Raw genomic sequence first — 27922 nt, 5'->3', positions numbered from 1 at the left:
TCAATAAAAATATATCAATATTTACAATTTTTTTCCAATAACCTTTGCGCGATCCATTTAGAGGGATCACAACGATAAGTTTGTGTCCACTGGGTGGTGCTCATATATAACATGACAAAATTTCCACAGTACCTGGTTAAAGTTGGTCTGAGGGAAAGTGCCTCAGTGAAATCAATATACAGGTTTTGTGTGACGTGTCACTGGGGGAGAGCTACAGTGTTCGTCCCTCTGCTCTGTTAAGAGTCTGCTGATGTTACTGAATTAGAAATGAAAATGAAGTATCCAGTCATGGGATTTCTGTTCACTTTGAGCTGGAGTCTCTCCTCTGCTCTCTATTTTCAACAAGGGGAGAAAGAAGAAAAGTGCATCATCGAGGACATCCCAGCCGATATCATGGTTACAGGTGAGTGTGTATTCATGTCATCGTTATTTTAATAAAAAGATCACGAGCTCTTTAACCACATGGCTTATGACAAGAGTTTCTAAATATCACTGTGATTACAATAAAAATCAAGTAATTATTAACACATTTTTCAACCATTGGAGAAGATTAAGGTATTGTGAGTTACAGTCATAAAGTACAGCCCGAACCATCCTAACATATATTTACAAGCATGCTTTTTTACACCCCTGCTTTAAATTGATTGTACACTTCACACATCAGTATTTCCCTTGTGTTCAAGTGCAGAACCTTTTTGTCAACTCAGCATTTTTTAAAGTGATCCACAACAGTATGATTACTATCCTCGGCTGTGTATTCGTGACCTTTTGTTACTCAGCATGTATATTTTATTACCATGAAACTAATTGATGCTATAGGTTTCTGCACACAAATTAAAGATAAGATTCTGTAGAATCTACAGCATAGATCATGACGGAGATACTGTCTAAAACTGTGAAGCTGAAAAGTTGCTGTTTGCCATCTGCAACATTCCCACCAAAGGAGGTGCAGATTGTTTGTTCCATGAGCGTCCTTGGAAATGTCACCGATTACATGCATGTTACACAAATATTTTTTCCTCATTGTGCTAAAAATACAGGAGAGATTAATGAATATTGGACGATATTCCCCACTTACCAAACTCTGGAAATCCTGCTGATAAGAACATAAGAACATAAGAAATAAGAGCAGGAGTAGGCCATTAGCCTCTCGAGCCTGCTCCGCCATTCAATAAGATCATGGCTGATGTTTTACCTCAACTCCACTTTCCTGCACGATCCCCATATCCCTGGATTCCCTTAATATCCAAAAATCTATTGATCTCTGTCTTGAATATACTCAGCGACTGAGCCCTTTGGGGTAGAGAATTCCACTCTCTGAGTGAAGTAATTTCTCCTCATCTAGTCCTAAATGACCGACCCCTTATTCTGAGACTGTGACCCCTTGTTCTAAACTCCCCAGCCAGAGGAAACATCCTCCCTGCATCTACCCTGTCAAGCCCTGTAAAAATTTTGTATGTTCAATGAGATCACCTCTCATTCTTCTAAACTCTAGAGAATATAGGCCTAGGCTACTCAATCTCTCTTCTTAGGACTATCCCTGTAAGATTCGGCGAAAACATCGGCATAAACTTTTGGACTTATAAGTTTTGAACTTTGCTGGGACACATTCACTGCACAGCAGAAGAGCTAACCTGGGCAAGTCCAAACATGTTTTAACTTGAATACACATCAGCTGGGCGGGAATGAGAATGGCTGAAAGCAGGTTAATTGGGTGCCTTTTGTCATGGAATGGGAACCCATCAGTGAGACATTAAGTAAGGTGGCTGGTGTTTCCGGCCATCGAAAGACAAAGGAAAATTATTATGACCACAGACTCATCAGAACCACCCATCAAGAGACAGCTCAGTTTGACAAAGGGGCAGGCAAAGACGGTTTTGCTTTTCAGTTGGACAGCCCCAGGTGGGAAGGAGGTTGGATTTTAAGCAGTCTTGCAGGTATAAGAGAAGGCAGTTGGAAGCCATCTCTCCCTCTTCCCTCGTCTACGCCTGCTTGCAACACACAAGGATCAAGCACTCCATCTACGAGCCACCCTCTACGAGCCAAGAGAGCCTTGTTACTTCGACTGGGAGGCTGATCTTGAGACTGGACCTGAATACCACGGTTTGGTATGGACCCAGAAGATATGCCTCATCGGGAGAAGCAGCGAGTAAGCCAGAGGGTAATTGGTGAGCATTTATCTCAGTTCACGGATCTTTAAGGTCACTGCATAATGTGAAAGGATGTCGTGTGTCCCAACCAAGCTTTACAGGTTTTTATGGGGAGGTGTTTTAGACGTGGGCACTTCGCATTAGGGGCCTGTTTAGAAAGGTCAAACTGTGTATTGTACTGCATTTATTTGTTTTACACACCAGGGTATGTGTCGTTTTACTGGGTGCAGGTGTGTGTTTTAACTTTAGTAAAAGCATTGCCGGTACTCGGACCAAGGTACCCGTCTCTGACTCGTTCATCTGTTCAGTACAGTAATTCCAGCATTAGAACTATTGTAAAGTGGGGGTCCTTCGAAAACACCTAAGAGAAACCACTTACATCCCCCTATCCCAGGAATCAGTCTGGTGAATCTTTGTTGCACTCCCTCGATGGCAAATATATCCTTCTTTAGGTAAGGAGACCAAAACTGTACACAATACTCCAGGTGCAGTCTCACTAGGGCCCTATATAATTGCAGTAAGATGCCTTTACTCTTATACTCAAATCCTCTTGTAATAAAGGCCAACATACCATTTTCTTTCTTAATTGCTTGCTGTACTTGTATGTTAACTTTCAGTGATTCAGCGATTGAAGAAAGATCTTCACTTACTTAATTAAATCAATTAAATACTTAATTTACTGCATTCCCAACTCATCTTAAAGGACATCTCCCTCCCCAAAATCCAGCATTGCATTTGCAAAATGCAGGGAAGTGATAACACCATCTGTTGAGAGTGTTGGATCTGGCACAATAATGTAATGCACTTCGCTGCCGTTTCAAAATGTTGATGATCCTTGAGGACCTCAAAATATCTGATACCATTTCTCTGCAGTTGGAGTAATATTGTTGAGTTTTCTTTGGTGATTTGAATTCAAGACAACACAATGATAGTTTGATTGCATATGTGTTTATTTCTGGATTAAACCGAATGCTCCTTTGAAAGGTTGGCAGTGCCTGATACTGTTCCAGAATTTCATTCAAAGGCACTCTTTAGGACAAGTTATGTGCCCATAATCAGAATATCTCAACGTGACTAAGGATAAATTCCAGGCACCCCTTCAACTGAAACAACGGCCAGTTCCATTCCTTTCACACATGGTGAGATGTGTCCCATACAATATTCACATTTTATGTGACGCCAAACCATAATTCCGAATTATTCCGAATGAAGGCCATACTTTGTTATGAAGCTATTGTTTGTTTCATAGACGTTTTGTACATAAGAACATAAGAATTAGGAACAGGAGTAGGCCATCTAGCCCCTCGAGCCTGCTCCGCCATTCAACAAGGTCATGGCTGATCTGGCCGTGGACTCAGCTCCACTTACCCGCCCGCTCCCCGTAACCCTTAATTCACTTATTGGTTAAAAATCTATCTATCTGTGACTTGAATACATTCAATGAGCTAGCCTCAACTGCTTCCTTGGGCAGAGAATTCCACAGATTCACAACCCTCTGGGAGAAGAAATTCTTCTCAACTCGGTTTTAAATTGGCTCCCCGGTATTTTGAGGCTGTGCCCCCTAGTTCTAGTCTCCCCGACCAGTGGAAACAACCTCTCTGTCTCTATCTTGTCTATCCCTTTCATTATTTTAAATGTTTCTACACGATCACCCCTCATCCTTCTGAACTCGAACGAGTAAAGACCCAGTCTACTCAATCTATCATCATCAGGTAACCCCCTCATCTCCGGAATCAGCCTCTGTACCCCCTCCAAAGCCAGTATATCCTTCCTTAAGTAAGGTGACCAAAACTGCACGCAGTACTCCAGGTGTGGCCTCACCAATACCCTATACAATTGCAGCAGGACCTCCCAGCTTTTGTACTCCATCCTTCTCGCAATGAAGGCCAACATTCCATTCGCCTTCCTGATTACCTGCTGCACCTGCAAACTAACTTTTTGGGATTCATGCACAAGGACCCCCAGGTCCCTCTGCACCTCAGCATGTTGTAATTTCTCCCCATTCAAATAATATTCCCTTTTACTGTTTTTTTTCCCAAGGTGGATGACCTCACACTTTCCGACATTGTATTCCATCTGCCAAACCTGAGCCCATTCGCTTAACCTATCCAAATCTCTTTGCAGCCTCTCTGTGTCCTCTACACAACCCGCTTTCCCACTAATCTTTGTGTCATCTGCAAATTTTGTTACACTACACTCTGTCCCCTCTTCCAGGTCATCTATGTATATTGTAAACAGTTGTGGTCCCAGCACCGATCCCTGTGGCACACCACTAACCACCGATTTCCAACCCAAAAAGGACCCATTTATGCCGACTCTCTGCTTTCTGTTAGCCAGCCAATTCTCTATCCATGCTAATACATTTCCTCTGACTCCGCGTACCTCTATCTTCTGCAGTAACCTTTTGTGTGGCACCTTATCGAATGTCTTTTGGAAATCTAAATACACCACATCCATCGGTACACCTCTATCCACCATGCTCGTTATATCCTCAAAGAATTCCAGTAAATTAGTTAACCATGATTTCCCCTTCATGAATCCATGCTGCGTCTGCTTGATTGCACTATTCCTATCTAGATGTCCCGCTATTTCTTCCTTAATGATAGTTTCAAGCATTTTCCCCACTACAGATGTTAAACTAACCGGCCTATAGTTACCTGCCTTTTGTCTGCCCCCTTTTTGAAACAGAGGCGTTACATTAGCTGCTTTCCAATCCGCTGGTACCTCCCCAGAGTCCAGAGAATTTTGGTAGATTATAACGAATGCATCTGCTATAACTTCCGCCATCTCTTTTAATACCCTGGGATGCATTTCATCAGGACCAGGGGACTTGTCTACCTTGAGTCCCATTAGCCTGTCCAGCACTACCTCCCTAGTGATAGTGATTGTCTCAAGGTCCTCCCTTCCCACATTCCTGTGACCAGCAATTTTTGGCATGGTTTTTGTGTCTTCCACTGTGAAGACTGAAGCAAAATAATTGTTTAAGGTCTCAGCCATTTCCATATTTCCTATTATTAAATCCCCCTTCTCATCTTCTAAGGGACCAACATTTACTTTAGTCACTCTTTTCCGTTTTATATATCAGTAAAAGCTTTTACTATCTGTTTTTATATTTTGCGCAAGTTTACCTTCGTAATCTATCTTTCCTTTCTTTATTGCTTTTTTAGTCATTTTTTGCTGTTGTTCAAAATTTTCCAATTTTCCCAATCTTCTAGTTTCCTACTAACCTTGGCCACCTTATACGCATTGGTCTTTAATTTGATACTCTCCTTTATTTCCTTGGTTATCCACGGCTGGTTATCCCTTCTCTTACCACCCTTCTTTTTCACTGGGATATATTTTTGTTGCGCACTATGAAAGAGCTCCTTAAAAGTCCTCTACTGTTCCTCAATTGTGCCACCGTTTAGTCTGTGTTTCCAGTCTACTTTAGCCAACTCTGCCCTCATCCCACTGTAGTCCCCTTTGTTTAAGCATAGTACGCTCGTTTCTGACACAACTTCCTCACCCTCAATCTGTATTACAAATTCAACCGTACTGTGATCATTCATTCCGAGAGGATCTTTTACTAGGAGATCGTTTATTTTTCCTGTCTCATTACACAGGACCAGATCTAAGATAGCTTGCTCTCTTGTAGGTTCTGTAACATACTGTTCTAAGAAACAATCCCATATGCATTCTATGAATTCCTCCTCAAGGCTACCCCGATGTTGAGCGATGTTGGTGATGAGTCAGAACCAGCAATGACCAAGCAGCAGGAAACGAAACAAAAATCATCCAAAAAGTTATGGTTAAATGATGTGATGCGTACATTTTAAAAGCTTGCAGATTGTAAGCAGAAGAGGAGACTGAGGAAGCAAGGAGTTCACGATTTTGAAGAACATGAATTTTGTCATTTTACATCACTGCCTTTAGTTTCACAGTCAGAGTCCTTGTGTTGGTCCATTTCTCTCTCGCTGCTGATGGTAATTAATATCTCAGTAATTACGTATTGTACAGCCTGATTTCGACCCTCCTTCTGTTTAGGACGTTACAAAATCCAGACATGGGATTTTGCCACTCATGATTTTCTTCCTACTGCCCCAGGTTTGGGCTTGTTGGTGAATGTCAAAGGTCCAGATGAGCAGGTACAAACATATTTTAATTTATGCATTTTTATTAAGCTATTGCACAGCAGACTCTGCTAATTGTTTAAATCAAACAGAAAATGATGGAAATATACAATAGGTTGATTAATGTTTCAGATGTAACTGTTCATTAGAACTGTCCACTTCTGAGGGAGTGTTACACCCAAAATATGAACTTAGGTCTCTGCTTCAGATGCTGACTGCACTTCCAGCAGTTTCTGTGCTTACTGCAGATTTCCAGCATTTTTAAAAAATTCATTCCTGGAATATGGAGATCGCTGGCAAGGCCAGCATTTATTGCCCATCCCTAATTGCCCTTGAGAAGGTGGTGAGCCGCCTTCTTGAATACAACTGAGTGGCTTGTTGGGCCATTTCAGAGGGCACAAGCACATTGTTGTGGGTCTGGAGTCACATATAAGCCCAGACCGCGTAAGGTCATAGATTTCCTTCCCTAAAGGACATTAGTGAACCAGATGGGAAATCTTTTCATCCAGCAGGTGGAACTCAGTGCCTGAAAGGGTGATAGAGGCAGAAATGCTCATCACATTTAAAAAGTACTTGGATGTGCACTTGAAGTGCCGTAACCTACAAAGGTAAGACCAAGAGCTGGATAGCTCTTTTTCGGCCGGCACAGATACGATGGCCGCGATTTCGCCTCCCGAAGCGGGAGAGAGGAGGGCGATGCCGCGGTGGGTTGCGACCCCGCTCCTGGCTCCATGCCGACTTCCCCACTATTTTCCCCTATTGGGATTATTAAACCGCCCTGTGAGGTTCACGTCCAATTAGAAGGAAGTGGTTCTAATGACTTCATTTGATGACATGTCATTAGCCGGTTTCCTTAAAGGGACCATGGCCATCTTTATTTTGACAGTTGTTCTGTCAGTGTTCTGCAACATTGAGGTGCTGCAAACACTGCCAAGCACTGCACAGAGGTGCACAGCTGCACCCGTGCTCTCCCATGATTCCTTCCATGTGTTTATGGAGAGAATCACAGTATGTAGGGAGGTTCTCTTCCGTTCCAATGGGCTGAAGGAACCTCCTTAGGACACCAACGTAGTCTGGTTGCACCTTGCATAGAGAACCCAAGCAGGGATGTGGTCAGGAGGACCAGGCTGCAGTGGCACAAACCTTTCAGCAGATCATAAAACATTACTACAAAACCACACTCAACCTCATCCTGCATACCACTCATCACACCCCATAACTCTGCCTTCCCTACCTTACTCCTGCACATCCTTACATACACCAATTTACCTTGCACCTCCACCCATCCCTCTCTCATCATCATCATCATAGGCAGTCCCTCGAAATCGAGGAAGTCTTGCTTTCACTCTAAAAGTGAGTTCTTAGGTGACTGAACAGTCCAATACAGGAACCACAGTCTCTGTCACAGGTGGGACAGACAGTCGTTGGAGGAAAGGGTGGGTGGGCCTGGTTTGCCATATGCTCCTTCCGCTGCATGCGCCTGTTTTCTGTATGCTCTCGGCGACGAGGCTCGAGGTGCTCAGCGCCCTCCCGGATGCACCTCCTCCACCTAGGGCAGTCTTTGGCCAGGGACTTCAAGATGTCGGTGGGGATGTTGCATTTTATCAAAGAGGCTTTGAGGGTGTCTTGAAACATTTCCTCTGTCCACCTTGGGCTCGCTTGCTGTGTAGAAGTTGTAAGTAGAGCGCTTGCTTTGGGAGTCTTGTGTCAGGCATGCAGACAATGTGGCCTGCCCAATGGAGTTGGTCGAGTGTGGCCAATGCTTCGATGCTGGGGATGTTGGCCTGATCGAGGATGCTAACGTTGGTGCGTCTGTCCTCCCAGGGGATTTGCAGGATCTTGTGGAGACATCAATGGTGGTATTTCTCCATCTCTATCAACCCCTCCCTATCTACATTATCACTTCCCCATCTCATGAGCCACCCCTCACAAGCACCCTCATCCTTGTCCAAACATACCAACTACCAACACACTTAAGTCCTTTAGCAAATTTTCATGCAAAGTTTGTGATAATGTGTTGTCAAGCATTGAAAGTTTTATTTGAAACACTTTACCTTCTTGGACAGACATGTATGCTCCTTTGGAAGTGGCTTAGTGAGTTGTATTGAATGGTGAGACATAATGGTACCCTCCCCCCGCCAGCCCCCACCCCCCGCAATGGTGTTGAGTATGAAAGGCATTGTAGGGATGATTTATGCTGTTGAACTGGGGTGGTGTCAACCTGGTATATCAAGTGGCAGCCAGGGTGTACAGCATCAAGTGAAGTAAATCTGACCATATTGAGGCCATCCCTCACCTCCTGGACAGCAATGTGGTTGCGTGCTGAAGCCCTGTGTCCTGTGCAGCATCAGGTGATTGCAGAGAAGGTTGGTGTTGTTGGTGATGCTGGGGTGAGATTTTTTCAAAGGCTTTGATGCTGCTGGAATAGATAGTAGCTTAAGTTGAGATGACAGAAGCAATCTGTCAAAGGTGAGAGTAGTTTCTCCAAGGAGGTGACACTGTATAGAGAGTTTACTCTAAACACTTCCAACCTGAATGATGCTGTATTCCAAATTCTGAAGGCTCCAGCTTCTAAGATTGGAAAATGAACAGCTTATGAAATGGTAGCTTTTTACCACTTTTGCAGCTGTCACCTATTCAGAGGAATGGAGTCATGAAAACCCCCACCTTACTTGATCCCCGAGTGCCGTTAAAGTCATCCAAAAGCTGGAAAAATGATAGGTAGATGGTAAAGTGCTGTTTAAGTACCTTTAAACACACTCTTAGCTATTTCAATTGGCTCATCCGCTGCTTAGTGTTGGGTCTGTAAAGCGCAGGCAGACCTGGCACTTGGGAAAGTTACACGGAAGCGATTTCAGAGTGGAATCCCACCCCGCTATCAATCTTTTAGATTTTGTCAGCGGACCCGCCTCCAAACCTGCCCTCTGAGCGCCGGCAAAATCCAGGCTGATGGGTTGAATGGCCTCCTTCTGTGCCATAAATTTCTACGATGCTTTGATTCTTTGACGAGCCAATTACTCATGGTTGAACTACTAGGAAAGCATTGTCAATGTTGGTCTGAATTCAACCACTTGAAAGTGTTGTGCATGTCAGGATAGCTTTTCTTCCTGCCTCCTTCTCAGCACCTTATTCTCACTTGCTGGTGCTGTCTTTAATAACTGATGAAACTTGGTGGAGAAGGTCAGGTGAACACTAGCAGTGACATAAGAGCTAACTGTCAATGTTTAAAATATATACATTAGTAAATCTCATGTGGCTGTGGCTGTACATAAGAAATAGGAGCAGGAGTAGGCCATACGGCCTCTCGAGCCTGCTCCGTCATTCAATAACATGGCTGATCTGATCATGGACTCAGCTCCACTTCCCCGCCTGCTCCCCATAACCCCTTATCCCCTTATCGTTTAAGAAATTGTCTTTTTCTGTCTTAAATTTATTCAATGTCCCAGCTTCCACAGCTCTCTGAGGCAGCGAATTCCACAGATTTACAACCCTCTGAGAGAAGAAATTTCTTCTCATCTCTGTTTTAAATGGGCAGTCCCTTATTCTAAGATCATGCCCTCTAGTCCCCCATCAGTGGAAACATCCTCTCTGCATCCACCTTGTCAAGCCCCCTCTTAATCTTATACGTTTTGATAAGATCACCTCTCATTCTTCTGAATGTCAATGAGTAGAGGCCCAACCTACTCAACCTTTCCTCATAAGTTAACCCCCTCATCCCCGGAATCAACCTAGTGAACCTTCTCTGAGCTGCCTCCAAAGCAAGTATATCCTTTCGTAAATATGGAAACCAAAACTGCACGCAATATTCCAGGTGTGGCCTCACCAATACCTTGTAAGAGTATAAAAGCAAGACTTCCCTGCTTTTATACTCCATTCCCTTTGCAATAAAGGCCAAGATACCATTGGCCTTCCTGATCACTTGCTGTACCTGCATACTATCCTTTTTTGTTTCATGCACAAGTACCCCCAGGTCCCGCTGTACTGCAGCACTTTGCAATCTTTCTCCATTTAAATAATAACTTGCTGTTTGATTTTTTTCTGCCAAAGTGCATGACCTCACTCTTTCCAACATTATACTCCATCTACCAAGTTTTTGCCCACTCACTTAGCCTGTCTATGTCTTCTGCAGATTTTTTGTGTCCTCCTCATGCATTGCTTTTCCTCCATCTTTGTATCGTCAGCAAACTTGGCTACGTTACACTCAGTCCCTTCTTCCAAGACGTTAATATAGTTTGTAAATAGTTGGATTCCCAGCGCTGATCCCTGTGGCACCCCACTAGTTGCTGGTTGCCAACCAGAGAATGAACCATTTATCCCGACACTCCAGAACCAGGGGTCACAGTCTAAGGATAAGGCCATTTAGGACCGAGATGAGGAGAAACTTCTTCACCCAGAGAGTGGTGAACCTGTGGAATTCTCTACCACAGAAAGTTGTTGAGGCCAATTCACTAAATATATTCAAAAAGGAGTTAGATGTAATCCTTACTACTAGGGGGATCAAGGGGTATGGCGAGAAAGCAGGAATGGGGTACTGAGGTTGCATGTTCAGCCATGAACTCATTGAATGGTGGTGCAGGCTCGAAGGGCCGAATGGCCTACTCCTGCACCTATTTTCTATGTTTCTATGTTTCTATGTTTTCTGTTAGTTAGCCAATCCTCTAACCATGCTAATATATTACCCCCAACCCCGTGAACTGTTATCTTGTGCAATAACTTTTTATGTGGCACCTTGTCAAATGCCTTCTGGAAGTCCAAATACACCACATCCACTGGTTCCCCTTTATCCACCCTGTTCGTTACATCCTCAAAGAATTTGTCAAACATGACTTCCCCTTCATAAATCCATGCTGACTCTGCCTGACTGAATTTTGCTTTTCCAAATGTTCTGCTACTGCTTCATTAATAATGGGCTCCAACATTTTCCCAACCACATGTTAGGCTAACTGGTCTATAGTTAACTGCTTTTTGTCTGCCTCCTTTTTTAAATAGGGCCGTCACATTTGCAGTTTTCCAATCTGCAGTTAATCAGAGTAAATGGTTTGCTTTGAAAAAAAATTGTGCTTGTTTTAAAAGGCAAAGAGAGATTATAGTGACAGCTCTGTAGCAAGCAAAAATAATAGTTGCTTTTGTATTTTGGGTGTAGGAGGGTTCTGCAACAGGTATGAGATCCTGAGCGAATAGCGCCACCTCTGGAGGAACGAAGAACAGCAGAGATTACCATTACAGTGTTCATCATCCCTCGAAGAGAGGATGACTTGCTTCTACGCCAAAAAGGGATGAGTTCACAGGTGCTTCAATGAAGGACCCAATATTCCTGATCCTGAAATATATCTTGAAGGGTGGAAGGTGCCTCTGCGTGGATTTTTTTAAGGTGGGGTGGCCATTGCACACCAGCCACCACACGGGCTTGACAGAGCTAGGTCTTGGTCCAGTGGCAAGGATTATCCAAGACGACTGGAGGCCAGCTCTTCTGCACGGGCCTAGTGCACACACATATCGCAGTGTGGGCTGGCCCGTGCTGCGCCTGGGCCCTCGCCTCTTCTGAGCCCCAAACTCACGCCTTTCCTGGGCCCCGCTCACTTCCATCTGCAAACTCTTGCCTCTCCTTCGTCCCTCCTGCTGTGCCTGCCCGCACTTCAATCAGCGACCTGGCTTCGGAGCCGTCGCCCTCCTGCTCCCTGCAGTGGTATTCCGCCGCACGCTGCACCCTCTAATGTTTCCGGCCTGCTGATGGTCTTGCAGGCCGGGACTGTGCCACTGCACGCTGCTGCCTTACCCATTGATTCAATATACCAAATATCCGGAGATGAAGGGGTTGACTTATGAGGAACAGTTGAGTTGGTTGGGCCTCTACTCATTGGAATTCAGAAGAATAAGAGGTGATCGTATCGAAACGTATAAGATTATGAGGGGGCTTGACAAGGTGGATGCAGAGAGAATATTTCCACTGATAGAAGTGACTAGAACTAGGGGTATAATCTTAGAATAAGGGGCCGCCCATTTAAAACTGAGATGAGGAGGAATTTCTTCTCTCAGAGGGTTGTGGATCTGTGGAATTCACTGCCTCAGAGAGCTGTGGAAGCTGGGTCATTGAATAAATCTAAGACAGAGATAGACAGTTTCTTAATCGATAAGAGAATATGGGATTATGGGGAGCGGGCAGGGAAGTGGATCTGAGTCCATGATCGGATCAGCCATAATATTAAATGGCGAAGGGGCCTACTCCTGCTTCTATTTCTTATGCTCTTATGTTCTGAGTACCACAATTGCAAAAAACTCAAATAGATCAACAATTTTAATATATCACGTATACACACTGTATGTTTACTCTCAAATTGAATGTTTTTCATTAGATTAAAAACAAAATAACAACTACAGAAAACTTGCATTGATGACGAAATAATTCATGTTCCTTATTTTCTTGTAAACAGATTTTGTTGCATAAATTGTACGGTCCAGAAAGTCGTTTTACATTTCAGTCAAATTCTCAAGGGGAGCACCACATCTGTCTGATGTCCAATTCCACCAAAATAGCAGTGTTTGCTGAGAACAAACTGGTATGGTTGTTTATCAACAATGTTACAATGTACCTCTTTTCTGGAAAGAAAATAATTAATAGATTAACAATGGACTGGGTGTTGTGTAATGAAAGAGGATTAATGAGCAATCTTGTTGTCTGAGGTCCCTTGGGGGAAGAGTGATCATAATATGGTAGAGTTCTTCATTAAGATGAAGAGTGACACAGTTAATTCAGAGACTTGGGGCCTGAACTTAACGAAAGGTAACTTCGATGGTATAAGACGTGAATTGGCTAGAATAGACTGGCGAATGATACTTAAAGGGTTGATGGTGGATAGGCAATGGCAGACATTTAAAGATCACATCGATGAACTTCAACAATTGTACATCCCTGTCTGGCGTAAAAATAAAACAGGGAATGTGGCTCAACTGTGGCTAACAAGGGAAATTAGGGATAGTGTTAACACCGAGGAAGAGGCATATAAATTGGCCAAAAAAAGCAGCAAACCTGAGGACTGGGAAAAATGTAGAATTCAGCAGAGGGACAAAGGGTTTAATTAGGAGGGGGAAAATAGAGTATGAGAGGAAGCTTGATGGGAACATAAAAACTGACTGCAAAAGCTTCGATAGATATGTGAAGAGAAAAAGATTAGTGAAGACATACATAGGTCCCTTGCAGTCAGAATCAGGTGAATTTATAATGGGGAATAAAGAAATGGCAGACCAATTGAACAAATACTTTGGTTCTGTCTTCACTAAAGAAGACACAAATAACCTTCCAGAAATACTAGGGGACCGAGGGTCTAGCGAGAAGGAGGAACTGAAGGAAATCCTTATTAGTCACGAAATTGTGTTAGGAAAATTGGTGGGATTGAAGGCCGATAAATCCCCAGGGCCTGGTCGTCTGCATCCCAGAGTACTTGAGGAAGTGGCCATAGAATAGTGGATGCATTGGTTCTCATTTTCCAACAGTCTATCGACTCTGGATCAGTTCCTATGGATTGGAGGGTAGCTAATGTAACCCCACTTTTTAAAAAAGGAAAGAGAGAGAAAACAGTGAATTATAGACCGGTTAGCCTGACATCGGTAGTGGGGAAAATGTTGGAATCAATTATTAAAGATGTAATAGCAGTGCATTTGGAAAGAAGTGACAGGATCAGTCTAAGTCAGTATGGATTTATGAAAGGAAAATCATGCTTGACAAATCTTCTAGAATTTTTTGAGGATGTAACTAGTAGAGTAGACAAGGGAGAACCAGTGAATGAGGTGTATTTGGACTTTCAAAAGGTTTTTGACAAGGTCCCTCACAAGAGATTACTGTGCAAAATTAAAGCACATGGTATTGGGGGTAATGTATTGATGCGGATAGAGAATTGGTTGGCAGACAGGAAGCAAAGAGTAGGAATAAACGGGTTCTTTTCCGAATGGCAGGCAGTGACTAGTGGGGTACCGCAAGGTTTAGTGCTGTGACCCCAGCTATTTACAATATACGTTAATGATTTAGACGAAGGAATTAAGCTAGGTGGCAGTGTGAGCTGTGAGGAGGATTCTAAGAGGCTGCAGGGTGACTTGGACAGGTTAGGTGAATAGGCAAATGCATGGCAGATGCAGTATAATGTAGATAAATGTGAGGTTATCCACTTTGGTGGCAAAAACAGGAAGGCAGAATTTTATCTGAATGGTGACAGATTAGGAAAAGGGGAGGTGCAATGAGGCCTGGGTGTCATGGTACATCAGTCATTGAAATTGGCATGCAGGTACAGCAGGCGGTGAAGAAGGCAAATGGCATGTTGGTCTTCATAGCGAGGGGATTTGAGTTTCGGAGCAGGGAGGTCTTACTGCAGTTGTACAGGGCCTTGGTGAGGCTACCCTTTGAATATTGTGTACCGTTTTGGTCTCCTAATCTGAGAAAGGGCATTCTTGCTATTGAGGGAGTGCAGCAAAGGTTCACCAGACTGATTCCCGGGATGGCAGGACTGACACACGAAGAACGACTGGATCGACTAGGCTTATATTCATTGGAATTTAGAAGCATGAGAAGGGATCTCATAGAAACGTATAAAATTCTGACGGGATTGGACAGGTTAGATGCAGGAAGAATGTTCCCAATGTTGGGGAAGTCCAGAACCAGGAGTCACAGTTTAAGGATAAGGGGTAAGCCATATAGGACCGAGATGAGGAGAAACTTCTTCACCCAGAGAGTGGTGAACCGTGGAGTTCTCTACCACAGAAAATTGTTGAGGCCAGTTCGTTAGATATATTCAAAAGGGAGTTAGATGTGGCCCTTGCAGCTAAAGGGATCAAGGGGTATGGAGAGAAAGCAGGAATGGGGTACTGAAGTTGCATGATCAGCCATGATCATATTGAAAGGTGGTGCAGGCTTGAAGGGCCGAATGGCCTACTCCTGCACCTATTTTCTATTTTTCTATGTTTCTATGTTTCTAAATGCTAAATGCATTCAATAGGTCCAGCAAGCAGACTCGCAATTCACTTACTGAATTGCACACAAAACAACCACATTTGCACAATAATCTCTTTGATTATCTAAGAATATTGTAATATTAAGTGCATTCCAAGAGGCCTTATTATAAAGCACCTTACTATATGTACCAGGAATGTCTGAAAATATTTCACACAGAATGAATTAGTTTGCAGTGCCACCCACCCTTTCCTTCAACGACTGTCTGTCCCACCTGTGACAGAGACTGTAATTCCCGTATTAGACTGTTCAGTCACCTAAGAACTCACTTTTAGGGCCCAAGTTTCCACATGCGCCTAGAACGGTGCAGTCCCGACCTGGACGCCCGTTTCTCGTGCCACAAAGTGCGCCTAAAAAAATCCTCCTTATTCTCCACCTCCCTGCAGGTCCTCTGGCCTTCGGCACAGCGCAGCACGAGCCGTGGGGGGGGCGGAGCCAACCCTTCGCTGAAAACAGTGCCGGGACCTCTGCACATGCGCGCTACAGTGGGCACGCAAGTGCAGTAGTTCCAGGCGCCCGAAACTGTGTGGGAGGGGCCCGAAGCACGCAGCCCCTAGCCCTGGCCGAATGGCCTCACTGGGGCTGCGTGAATAAGGCTCCTCCCACGGCCAGCTCCTGCTTCCCCCCCCCGACCAGACCCGACACCCGCTCCCCCCCCCCAACCCTGCCTCCGGACCGGAACCGACACCCGCTCCCCACCCCCCCCCCGGACTGGACCCGACCCGATTCCCGGTCCCGCTCCCGCTCCCCCCCCCCACCGACTGGACCCGACCCGACCCGCGCTCCCGCCCCCCGACCCGACTCCCGCTCCCGCTTCGCCCCCGCCTCCGATTGGACCCGACCTGACCCGACCCGCGCTCCTGTTCCCGCTCCCGGACTGGATCCGACCTGACCTCCCCCTCCCCGACCTGACCTCCCCCTCCCTCCCTCCCTCTCCCCCTCCCCCCCTCTCCCTCCCTCCCCCCCTCTCTCCCTCCCCTCTCTCTCCTCCCCCCCTCTCTCTCTCTCCCCCCCTCTCTCTCCCTTCCCCCCTCTCTTTCCCTCCCTCCCCCCCTCTCTCTCCCTCCCTCCCCCCCTCTCTCTCCCTTCCTCTCCCCTCTCTCTCCCTCCCTCCCCCCCTCTCTCTCCCTCCCTCCCCCCCCTCTCTCTCCCTACCTCCCCCCGACCCGAACCGAACCTCCCCGACCCGACCCAATGCCACCTACCTGTAAATCTGGTGCTGGGGACGGGCCCTGCCCGAAGTCTCGGGCCGGCCCGTTCAGCCTTCGGTCCCGAAAGGCATGCCTGAAGCACTTTCACACAAGTAGGAAGATGGTTTATTTAATCTTTTCTTTGCTTATAAATGTTTATTCAGGTTGGATTTATTTGTATAATATTTGTATAAGTATAAATAAGGATTTATTATAGAATTTAATGACTTCCCTCCCCCGCCCCCCCCCCCACCCACCTCATTTTGGATGCCTAATTTGTAACCTGCGCCTGATTTTTTAATGTGTAGAACAGGTTTTTTCAGTTCTACAAAAATCTTCACTTGCTCCATTCTAAGTTAGTTTGGAGTACGTTTTCACTGTGGAAACTTTGAAATCAGGCGTCAGTGGCCGGACACGACCCCTTTTGAAGAAAAAATTCTGTTCCAAAGTGGAACTGTTCTACCTGACTAGAACTGCAGAAAAAAAAATGTGGAGAATTGCGATTTCTAAGATAGTCCGTTCTCCACCAGTTGCTCCTAAAAATCAGGCGCAAATCATGTGGAAACTTGGGCCCTTAGTGTGGAAGCAAATCTTCCTTGATTTCGAGGGACTGCCTATGATGATGATGTAAGAAAACACAGCAACCGTTTTGCACATGGCTAAATCTCACAAACAGCAATGGGATGGGATGGTGGTGCTGATTGGCTGAGAAACCAGAATTTTTTTGTTGTTGTGTCATTGGATCTCGAGCATCCACCACAACAGACAAGTTCCTTAGCTTAATGTCCCTTCTAAAGAACAGCATCTCCAACAATACACTCCAGTGTCAACTAGATATGTCTAAATCCTGGAGTAGGGCTTGATTCCAAAACCTCTGAATCAATGGTAAGAGAGCTCCCAACTGAGTTAACCTAACATATATCAAACATGATTGAAAAATAACCCTTTTGTGTGCACTGCTACAACATTTTGTTTCCCTCAACCAGCAATTCTCTTTACATTTTTTGAATGACGCTGATAAATTATGAGTCATCTTATGCTACATATTTGTGCCGACTGAAGCTGGATTGAGAGTGCCCAGACTCATTCAATGTCGGATCTATACTGCAGAAGTGAAAGCAGACTTCATATGCAAGATTAACACTCATCTCCCAAAGTCAAAGTGTTAGCTGTGGCTCAGTGGTAACACTCTTGCCTGAGTCAGAAGGTTGTAGGTTCAAGTCCCACTCCAGAGATTTCAATGGAAAATCTCAGCTGACACTCCAGTGAAGTATTGAGATGTGCTGCATTATCAGAGGTGGTGTCTTTTGGATGAAACATTAAATTGAGGCAACTGATATTCTATTGCCACTGATACACTCTGGAGTAATAACTGTATTTCTACTAATAGTTAGTTCCTTTATATTGTCTTGTTATTTAACTAGAAATGGGCTGGAGTTTGCTCTGTGGGGAACGAATGGTGCCAACCACTCATTAAGACTTGCAATTCCCCTTAGACTTTCTATGGAGCTTTGCACCATTAACCATTCGTTAAAAAACACACCACCCTCCACAGGCCATCTGAGACCTGTGTGAACAGGGCACGCAACTGTGTATCTTCTTAACCAATCAGATTCAAGAATCGTTAATGAGCAGCACAGAGTCTGAACCAGGAAATGTCAGTTAGAATTCACTGACAAATTAGGTGCAGAATGAGAAATAAAGAGAGAAAGACAGATTGGATTAAGAGACAGAAAGAAAAGGTTTTTAAAAAAATGTGATTTAATGTTTTTTTCCAAATCTCCTACAATAATTAAAAGCTGAAGTAATGAGACTCCATAATTGTAAAAGCTAATATTCAGTGCCAGAGAAGTTATTTGGGAGTAATTAAGATTTACCACACCTTTAAAAGTGTACTTAGAATGGAATGCACAAGCCCTAATTCTGTTGGCGAGCTTAGACTGTATTTGTGAGGTAAGTACAGAAACTTCACGCCGTTCAATGTATTTGAATGGTGAATCAGACGGTGAGATGCCATTTTCATGCAGCTTTTGGAGGTATTGCGCATCTTGGACAGCAACTTATGGATTTCTGCGTTTAACGGCACATGTGTGGTCGCCGGCAGTTGCTCATAGAATCATAGAAACTTACAGCACGGAAGGAGGCCATTTTGGCACATTGTGTCGGTGCCGGCCGACCAACAGCTATCCGGCTGAATCCCACTTTCCAGCTCTTGGTCCGTAGCCCTGTAGGTTACGGCACTTTAAGTGCACATCCAAGTATTTTTTAAATGTGGTAAGGGTTTCTGCCTCTATCACCCTTATATCTCCTCTAAACCTCCCCCCAATTACTTTAAATCTATGTCCCCTGGTTGTTGACCTCTCTGCCAAGGGAAACAGGTCCTTCCTATCCACTCTATCCAGGCCCCTCATAATTTTATACACCCCAATCAGGTCTCCCCTCAGCCTCCTCTGTTCCAAAGAAAACAGACCCAGCATCTCCAATCTTTCCTCATAGCCAAAATTCTCCAGTCCAGGCAACATTCTTGTAAATCTCCTCTGCATCCTTTCCAGTGCAATCACATCTTTCCTGTAATGTGGTGACCAGAACTGCACGCAGTACTCCAGCTGCGGCCTAACCAGTACTTTATACAGTTCAAGCATAACCTCCTTGCTCTTGTATTCAATGCCTCGACTCATAAAGGCAAGTATTCCATATGCCTTCTTAACCAACTTATTTACTTGGCCTGCTACCTTCAGGGATTTGTGGACCTGCAACCAAGGTCCCTTTGTTCCTCTGCATTTTCAGTGTCGTACCATTTAATGCGTATTCCCTTGCCTTGTTAGACCTCCCCAAATGCATTACTTCACACTTATTCGGATTGAATTCCATTTGCCACTGTTCTGCCCACCAGTCCAGTACATTGATATCTTCCTGCAGTCCGCAGCTTTAGAAACATAGAAACACAGAAAAATTGGTGCAGGAGTAGGCCATTTGGCCCTTTGAGCCTGCACCGCCATTCAATAAGATCATGGATGATCATTCCTTCAGTGCCCCTTTCCTGCTTTATCACCATACTCCTTGATCCCCTTAACCGTAAGAGCCATATCTAACTCCCTCTTGAATATATCCAGTGAACTGGCATCAACAACTCTCTGCGGCAGGGAATTCCACAGGTTAGCAACTCTCTGAGTGAAGAAGTTTCTCCTCATCTCAGTCCTAAATGGCCTAACCTTTATCCTAAGACGATGTCCCCTGGTTCTGGACTTCCCCAACATCGGGAATATTCTTCCCGCATCTAACCTGTCCAGTCCCGTCAGAATCTTATATGTTTCTATGAGATCCCCTCTCATCCTTCTAAACTCCAGTGAATAAAGGTCCAGTTGATCCAGTCTCTCCTCATATGACAGCCCAGCCATCCCGGGAATCAGTCTGATGAACCTTCGCTGCACTCCCTCAATAGCAAGAACATCCTTCCTCAGGTTAGGAGACCAAAACTGAACACAATATTCCAGGTGAGGCCTCACTAAGGCCCTGTACAACTGCAGTAAGATCTCCCTGCTCCTATACTTAAATCCCCGAGCTATGAATTCCAACATACAATTTGCCTTCTTCACCGCCTACTGTACCTACATGCCCACTTTCAGTGATTGATGAACCATGACACCCAGATCTCGTTGCATCTCCCCTTTTCCTAGTCTGCCGCCATTCAGATAATATTCTGCCTTCTCGTTTTTGCCCCCAAAATGGATAACCTAACATTTATCCTAATTATACTGCATCTGCCATGCATTTGCCCACTCACCTAACCTAACATTTTAAAAAAGGGAGAGAGAAAACATGGAATTATAGACCGGTCAGCCTGACATTGGTAGTGGGTAAAATGATGGAATCAATTATTAAGGATGTCATAGCAGCGCATTTGGAAAGAGGTGACATGATAGGTCCAAGTCAGCATGGATTTGTGAAAGGGAAATCATGCTTGACAAATCTTCTGGAATTTTTTGAGGATGTTTCCAGTAGAGTGGACAAGGGAGAACCAGTTGATGTGGTGTATTTGGACTTTCAGAAGGCTTTCGACAATGTCCCACACAAGAGATTAATGTGCAAAGTTAAAGCACATGGGATTGGGGGTAGTGTGCTGACGTGGATTGAGAACTGGTTGGCAGACAGCAAGCAAAGAGTAGGAGTAAATGGGTACTTTTCAGAATGGCAGGCAGTGACTAGTGGGGTACCGCAAGGTTCTGTGCTGGGGCCCCAGCTGTTTACACTGTACATTAATGATTTAGACGAGGGGATTAAATGTAGTATCTCCAAATTTGCGGATGACACTAAGTTGGGTGGCAGTGTGAGCTGCTAGGAGGATGCTATGAGGCTGCAGAGTGACTTGGATAGGTTAGGTGAGTGGGCAAATGCATGGCAGATGAAGTATAATGTGGATAAATGTGAGGTTATCCACTTTGGTGGTAAAAACAGAGAGACAGACTATTATCTGAATTGTGACAGATTAGGAAAAGGGGAGGTTCAACGAGATCTGGGTGTCATGGTACATCAGTCATTGAAGGTTGGCATGCAGGTACAGCAGGCGGTTAAGAAAGCAAATGGCATGTTGGCCTTCATAGCGAGGGGATTTGAGTACAGAGGCAGGGAGGTGTTGCAACAGTTGTACAGGGCCTTGGTGAGGCCACACCTGGAGTATTGTGTACAGTTTTGCTCTCCTAACTAGAGGAAAGACATTCTTGCTATTGAGGGAGTGCAGCGAAGGTTCACCAGACTGATTCGCGGGATGGCGGGACTGACCTATCAAGAAAGACTGGATCAACTGGGCTTGTATTCACTGGAGTTCAGAAGAATGAGAGGGGATCTTATAGAAACGTTTAAAATTCTGACAGGTTTAGACAGGTTAAATGCAGGAAGAATGTTCCCAATGTTGGGGAAGTCCAGAACCAGGGGTCACAGTCTTAAGGATAAGGGGTAAGCCGTTTAGGACCGAGATGATGAGAGTGGTGAACCTGTGGAATTCTCTACCACAGAAAGTTGTTGAGGCCAATTCACTAAATATATTCAAAAAGGTGTTAGTTGTAGTCCTTACTACTAAGGGTTCAAGGGGTATGGTGAGAAAGCAGGAATGGGGTACTGAAGTTGCATGTTCAGCCATGAACTCATTGAATGGCGGTGCAGGCTCGAAGGGCCGAATGGCCTACTCCTGCACCTATTTTCTCTGTTTCTATGTCCCAGTCACCCTGCAGCCTCTTAGCGTCCTCCTCACAGCTCACACCGCCACCTTTCTTCATTATCAACCACACAGCCTATTAGTATCATCTGCAAACTTCTTAATCATACCCTCAACATTCAAATCCAGGTCATTGATATACCACAATTTTATCTTGAACTACAATTACTGTCCAATTTGTTTATAAATAATGGTGAGTGCTGTTAGCCTCGCGTTTATTGCTACAGCAAAATCCAGCCCATATAAATAACCATCAGAATGGATACAGGACAATAAAGTATTTTTATAATTAACATTTGAAAGAGATTCTGATGGATGAAATGTTTTAATAATGTATTTTGCATATATATAATAAAGAAATTAAAACCGCAATTGGGAAATAATCTCACTATTGTTAACTTGTTGTTTCTGAAAAAATGATTAGAGTTCATGGCAGATGAATCACCAAATCCTGATGGCATGTACGCTAGGCATTGAAAGAAGTCAGAAAAGAGAAAGAGAATGCCACCTTATATAGACAAATAATGCCATTGGACTGACATATATCTTTTATCAAATTAGGGGGAGAAGTAGAAACTAGTAGTGTCTACAGAGCAGTTAGTCTAATATCATATGTGGGAGAATCATTAGAATCCGTAGTTCAAGATAAAATTAGTGAGCATATAGAAATACATGGATTAATCCACGATAGAAGCACAGATTTGTTGAAGATTATTTGTTTAGGTGTATCGTGTACAAGGAAATATAACAGCATGGATAGAAAGTTGGTTTACAGACATAAAACAAAGAGTAATGGTAAATGGGTGTTTTTCAGATAGGAGAAGGTTTGAAATGCTATACCCCAGGGGCCAGTTCTAAGTCCACTTTGGGCTCAGTATAAAAGGGTGATTTGGTCTTGGGATTGGGAACACAATCTTGAATTTTGTTGATGACACAAAAGCAGAAGGTTTGAAAAATGGGAAGGGGTCTGTAAAAGACTTTAGGAAAACATAGACAGGCTGGTGGATTGGACAACCAGCTGGAAGATGCAATTTAACGTGGTTAAATGTGAGGTATCTCAAGGAATGGGAGTATACACACAATGGAAAGACATTTAATGGTGGTGGATGAACAGAGAGACCTAGGAGTTCAAGAACATCATTGCCTGAAAGTGCGAGTACAGGTCGATAAAACTAAAAAAAGGACCAAGAGCATTTTGGATTTTATAAATAGGGGCATATAGCTCAAGAGTAAAGAAGTAATGATAAATGTGTATAATACTTTGGTCAGGACACAGCTAAAGTATTTTTGTGCATGTTTTGGGTGCCCTATTACATTAATGCCATAAAAAGTGTACAGCATAAAGAAAAAAAGAAAGACTTGGATTTATATAGTGCCTTTCACGACCACTGGATGTCTCAAAGCACTTTACAGCAAATTAAGTACTTTTGGAGATTTAATAGGGATGAGAAACTATAGTTATAAGAAGAAATTAGTCTCGGGCAATAATGCAAAATGGGCCTTATCGGATCTGCCGCCCATTATACACAGTGCCAGATTCAGTTCCACTTACGACAATGGAGCTATCAGGCACTGCGTGTAACGTGCGGCAGATCTGATACCGCTCGCTTTGTACCACCACCCGAGGTGAATTTGTAGCCTTAAGGACTTTCCAGTGGAGAAGAGACGGATAAGCAGAGATTTAATGCAGGTTTTATAATAATGAAAGGTTGTGAGAGAGTGAATAGGGAATGGCTATTGCCTCAGGGTGGAAGTCAGTTTTAAATTGTCAATCGGAGAGTGAGAAAAGAGGTTACACAGAGAGTTGGATCATGGAATGCTTTGCCACAGAGAGATCGTTGCAAAGCAGAAGCAGAAGAAAATATAAGGACATAAGAACATAAGAATTAGGAACAGGAGTAGGCCATCTAGCCCCTCGAGCCTGCTCCGCCATTCAACAAGACCATGGCTGATCTGGCCGTGAACTCAGCTCCACTTACCCGCCCGCTCCCCGTAACCCTTAATTCCCTTATTGGTTAAAAATCTATCTATCTGTGACTTGAATACATTCAATGAGCTTGCCTCAAATGCTTCCTTGGGCAGAAAATTCCACAGATTCACAACCCTCTGGGAGAAGAAATTCCTTCTCAACTCGGTTTTAAATTGGCTCCCCCGTATTTTGAGGCTGTGCCCCCTAGTTCTAGTCTCCCCGACAAGTGGAAACAACCTCTCTGCCTTTATCTTGTCTATCCCTTTCATTATTTCAAATGTTTCTATAAGATCACCTCTCATCCTTCTGAACTCCAATGAGTAAAGACCCAGTCTACTCCATCTATCATCATAAGGTAACCCCCTCATCTCTAGAATCAGCCTAGTGAATCGTCTCTGTACCCCCTCCATAGCTAGTATATCCTTCCTTAAGAAAGGTGACCAAAACTGCACGCAGTACTCCAGGTGCGGCCTCACCAATACCCTGTACGGTTGCAGCAGGACCTCCCTGCTTTTGTACTCCATCCCTCTCGCAATGAAGGCCAACGTTCCATTCGCCTTCCTGATTATCTGCTGCACCTGCAAACTAACTTTTTGAGATTCATGCACAAGGACAGCCAGGTCCCTCTGCACCGCAGCATGTTGTAATTTCTCCCCATTCAAATAATATTCCCTTTTACTGTTTTTTTTTCCAAGGTGGATGACCTCACATTTTCCAACATTGTATTCCATCTGCCAAACCTGAGCCCATTTGCTTAACCTATCTAAATCTCTTTGCAGCCTCTCTGTGTCCTCTACACAACCCGCTTTCCCACTAATCTTTGTGTCATCTGCAAATTTTGTTACACTACACTCTGTCCCCTCTTCCAGGTCATCTATGTATATTGTAAACAGTTGTGGTTCCAGCACCGATCCCTGTGGCACACCACTAACCACCGATTTCCAACCCGAAAAGGACCCATTTATCCCGACTCTCTGCTTTCTGTTAGCTAGCCAATTCTTTATCCATGCTAATACATTTCCACTGACTTCACGTACCTTTATCTTCTGCAGTAACCTTTTGTGTGGCACCTTATCGAATGCCTTTTGGAAATCTAAATACACCACATCCATCGTTACACCTCTAACCACCATGCTCGTTATATCCTCAAAGAATTCCAGTAAATTAGTTAAACATGATTTCCCCTTCATGAATCCATGTTGCGTCTGCTTGATTGCACTATTCCTATCCAGATGTCCCGCTATTTCTTCCTGAATGATAGCTTCAAGCATTTTCCCCACTACAGATGTTAAACTAACCAGCCTTTAGTTACCTGCCTTTTGTCTGCCCCCTTTTTTAAACAGAGGCATTACATTAGATGCTTTCCAATCCGCTGGTACCTCCCCAGAGTCCAGAGAATTTTGGTAGATTATAACGAATGCATCTGCTATAACTTCCGCCATCTCTTTTAATACCCTGGGATGCATTTCATCAGGACCAGGGGACTTGGCTACCTTGAGTCCCATTAGCCTGTCCAGGCTAGTGATAGTGATTATCTCAAGGTCCTCCCTTCCCACATTCCCGTGACCAGCAATTTCTGGCATGGGTTTTGTGTCTTCCACTGTGAAGACCGAAGCAAAATAATATGGGGATACAGCGAGGTTGTGGGATTCGTTTTGGATTGCTCTAGAAATTAGCTAGCACAGACACTGGGCTAAATGGCCTCCTGCTGTGCTTTAAGCTTCTACAGAAAGAATTTATATCGCACCTTTCATGACCTCGTGACCTCCCAATACGCTTTACAGCCAATGAGGAATTTTTGAAGTGTAGTCACTGTTGTAATGTCGAAAACATTCGATGGTTGTCAGTGCTGGTGGAGCCTATATGGTGCAATAATATCATTCTGATAATAGTAAGATTTTGTTTCTGAACCCTTGGTTTATTTATTCTAGCTTTAAGTAGATGGGAGTAACTTTACTTCATGGCCAAATTATAATGGCCCTGAAATTCTACAGAAGTTCTCCTGATCTCCTATCGTAACCATGGTGGGAGATTGGCAGAACTCTCATGGAATTTTGGCGCCTTAATGTTTTATAAAAGGAGTTCAACTTAATTCAGAACACTTAATACTGAATCCAGAAAGCTATTTCTTCTCATGAGGTGCTATACTTTTCATTTTATAGTACTATTGGCCATTTCCTCTCAGTTTACATTGGGTTTCTATTTTACAGCGCGTTCATTTGGATATTCAGGTTGGTGAACACTCCATGGATGAGTCACTTGATAAAACCAAGGACAAGCTGAATGAGGTGGAGGAAAGAATCCAGTATTTGCTAGAGCAGATGCAACATATCTACAAACAACAGGACTACCAGAGGGTATGTCAGTGTGTTTATATGCATAAGAGTATTGCTTGGCTTTCTGCTTATTCCCCCCGCCTCACCCGATCGGGGTGCATCTCCAAGCGTGCAGGGCATCCAATTTTTACGGCGATTTCCCCCCGCCCAACCCTATCGACTTTCTAGTTTTGGGGTCCTCGTCCTATTGAGTTCTACAGGGGAGTATTGCCGATAAGAGGGTGGAGTTTTGACATGGTAGACCACAGTGTCATGTATTCAACCAGCATTGTAACCCATGTATAATCTGACCTAAGTTGTACACTGTGAGAACACTGGGGAATAAAAGGGGAAGCTCCTATCAATGTTTAAATCCCATCCTCGTCGCCATTGATACGTCCTTACTATACAGTATAAATGCACACGAGGCCCATACTTGAGAGAAGGTCGGTCTGTGACCTGTCCTTTATTCCTTAGCACTCAAGTGATGAAGGTGGGTGGAGCTTCCCCTTTTATCCCTGAAGGGCCAGGTTAGGAGTGTCTCCCAACTAGTGGTCATTGTTCTCACAGTGTGCAACTTAGGTCAGATTATACATGGGTTACAATGCTGGTTGAATACATGACACAAGGGGACCTGCTTCAGCCTGTAGCCTGTAAAATAGCTTTTTTTATATACGTTTGTATGCCATGAGCTCCTGGGCTTGTGCAAGGCAGTACTCAATAAGTTCTGACGAAGGGTCATCGACCCGAAACTTTAACTCTGCTTCTCTCCACAGATGCTGCCTGACGAGATTCTAGCATTTTCTGTTTTTATTTAAATTCCAGCATCTGCAGTATTTTGCTTTAGCACTCAATAAGTGTTTGGACATTCCTGACTGCTCACTGATTTGTAAGAACCCCTTCTGCTGGCCTCGGTCTAAAAGGTGGATTGTGTCCTGTGTCCAAGCAGTGCAAATGGCAGAAGCCATGTTTTCCTCATTTGCATTAAGTTCTCGTATGATATTTTACCCAGATGGGATCCACCTCTAGATTTGCTGATAGATTGATGGGGTGAGGGTTGGGGGAGAGGGTGGGGGGGAGGTGCGGGGTCGGTGGAATTATTTGCACATTGGTTTTGAACTATCCAGCAGGGGTCACCAGATAGCGATCAAAAGTACAAAACATTGCTGATTTGTTATCCTTCCTTAGCTTGGAGATATAGACGGCAATTATAATTTAAGTGTTTAAATCCATCCATGGCCTTGTTCCCCCCCTAGGTAAAAGGTAACTTAAAAGTTATTTCAATTATATTTTTAAAGATATAATTGAATATATTTAAGGTGGAGATAAGGCAGATTCTTAAATGATAGGGGAGTGAAGGGTTATGGGGAGTGGTCAGAAAAGTAGAGTTGAGGCCAAGATCAAATCAGCCATGATCTTATTAAATGGCGGAGCAGGCTCGAGGGGCCAAATGGCCTACTCCTGCTCCTATTTCTTATGTTCTCCCTCAAAACTCAGTGACCTTCTCCATCTCTACAATCAACTAGCTTGTGCAGTTCAATAACACTCACTGATTGGTTTTAAGACAAGAAATTATTGTACAGCTTGGGGTAACAGAGGTTTTGGAAAAAAAAATTATAAATCAAATTTCATTGATTTGGAAGAGGATTTTAGATAAAAGGTTACTTAAAAGTTATTCCAATTTTATTTTTAAAGATAGTTTTAAATGTAATTAATTCAAGATATGTCATGAAGTTAATCAACGTTCTTGTGATATTCAGATGATTATATGCAATATTCGAATAAAATCCTGGTATGTATGATCATTTAACTAATACTTTGATCTACAGTCACGTGAAGAAGAATTTCGTCAAATCAGTGAAGAAACCAACAGTAGCGTCTTATGGTGGGCCATCATTCAAACCATTATCCTCCTCTCAATGGGTGCCTTTCAAATGAGGCACATGAAAAATTTCTTGATAGCCAAGAAACTAGTATGA

At 43.8% G+C, this 27922-nt stretch overlaps 1 protein-coding gene across 1 annotated transcript; it reads left to right on the top strand.

Moving 5' to 3' along the window:
• Positions 1 to 267: 267 nt before the first annotated feature.
• On the top strand, positions 268 to 27922 carry LOC139228565 (transmembrane emp24 domain-containing protein 11-like). Its single transcript, XM_070859686.1, has 5 exons — positions 268 to 403; positions 6174 to 6274; positions 12691 to 12816; positions 25839 to 25985; positions 27773 to 27922. The coding sequence occupies exons 1-5, from the start codon at positions 268 to 270 to the stop codon at positions 27920 to 27922; spliced, it is 660 nt and encodes a 219-aa protein (XP_070715787.1).

Source organism: Pristiophorus japonicus, chromosome 2 (genome assembly GCF_044704955.1).
Source record: "Pristiophorus japonicus isolate sPriJap1 chromosome 2, sPriJap1.hap1, whole genome shotgun sequence".
In the NCBI taxonomy this organism is placed as follows: Eukaryota; Metazoa; Chordata; class Chondrichthyes; family Pristiophoridae; genus Pristiophorus; species Pristiophorus japonicus.
This window is presented reverse-complemented; position numbering and strand designations above follow the sequence as displayed.